The 1,383-nt window shown below is 30.1% G+C and overlaps 1 protein-coding gene across 1 annotated transcript in view; it reads left to right on the top strand.

The window, feature by feature from the left end:
* Positions 1-888: 888 nt before the first annotated feature.
* Positions 889-1,383, top strand: part of LOC117183094 — a 6,763-nt gene continuing 6,268 nt past the window's right edge. The window contains exon 1 of the mRNA XM_033376261.1: positions 889-1,306. Coding sequence (XP_033232152.1) covers positions 960-1,306 — 347 coding nt within the window. The 5' untranslated portion in view covers positions 889-959. The remainder of the gene's footprint in view (positions 1,307-1,383) is intronic.

Raw genomic sequence — 1,383 nt, 5'->3', positions numbered from 1 at the left:
TCATAATGAGGGGTTAACCCCTTTTGGCCGCTGGGTATACCCGGGGTTACCACAATCGCTAGTTTATATGATTTATTATATAGAAACTAAAATGAATTTTGGATTTCTTTCAAGGGCTGTAGACGAGGATTTTTTTCAGAGAATTTAAAAAAGAGAAAAAGTACACTTGGGAAATGTTGAGGGTTATCCCGTTCTGGATGTCAGCTATTCAAATTCCAAAATGACACAAAAATATCCAATCCTGCTTACGAGGTTGAAGAAAGACTGTACTTGAAAATTAATAACCTAAGATATTTTCAAAGGCCACCTAACGATTTAAACAAAAATTTTCTTAGAATATTCGGAAGGTTCTCTAAAAAAGGAATTAGTAAAAAAACTGGATGCGCAAGCACCTTTTCAGTGAAAGTTGGTTCCAGCCTAAGCACCCTTGGAATTCAGTGGGAATTAACAAAAATGTTAATGGGTCTCTTACAAATATTTAAATACAATAGAAAACTTGAACATTTTCACATTTTTAATATGCCACTTTCAGATATTTCGTTCTAATTTAAAGACAATACATATTACTTTAATATCAAAGTTTCCCTTTTTATTATTCTTTCCGTGTAATTCGAATACATTTCCGATAACATATATCATATACATTGCATGTTTCGATAGTCGAAAAAGTAGATGCATCGACAAAAAGATGAAAATAGGTTAGGTAAAGTAAAAAATATTTAAATATAGCATTAGCGCTACAAAAGTATACACTTAATTTTTTTAAATTATTTTTTTTATGACTTACATCTCAATACACTGAATTTCGTAAAGCATTATAATAAAAAGTTGCAATTACTCAATAAATATTTGCGATTTAAAATAACATTTGAAATTCTGCAGGTACCATAAGTTGTGTTGTCGCCTTGTTTTTCATAGAGCCAATACAATATGAAATACAAGAGAAATACGGATTGACTATGGAACAATTAAAAGTAAAATGTGATAGCAAGGACAAATCCTTGTTTCCAAATATTCTCGCAGATCAAGAAAATGCTGGCAGTGTTAGGGCTCAGTTAATACATGAATTGGTGAAAAAAGCTCACGATATACGAGCGAAAGAAGAGATCACAAATTATGATTGGGATAAATGGGATAAGTGGACTGAAGAAATATGTATTTCAAATAAAACTCTCAAAGAAATTTCCATAAATGCCATTGATAACGTACAGCAATGTGTTGATCAAAATGATCAATTAAATGACGAAGAAAAAAGCAAGATTCAAGCAAATCTTTTCAAAAGCTTTTGTGACAAAGTGAAAGTATCGTAAGTGTATTATATATGTATTCAATATATTTATTGTTCAATTTTTATATCATAAGCAATCTTATTAATAATTTTTT

Source organism: Belonocnema kinseyi, chromosome 1 (genome assembly GCF_010883055.1).
Source record: "Belonocnema kinseyi isolate 2016_QV_RU_SX_M_011 chromosome 1, B_treatae_v1, whole genome shotgun sequence".
NCBI classification, from domain to species: Eukaryota; Metazoa; Arthropoda; class Insecta; order Hymenoptera; family Cynipidae; genus Belonocnema; species Belonocnema kinseyi.
This window is presented reverse-complemented; position numbering and strand designations above follow the sequence as displayed.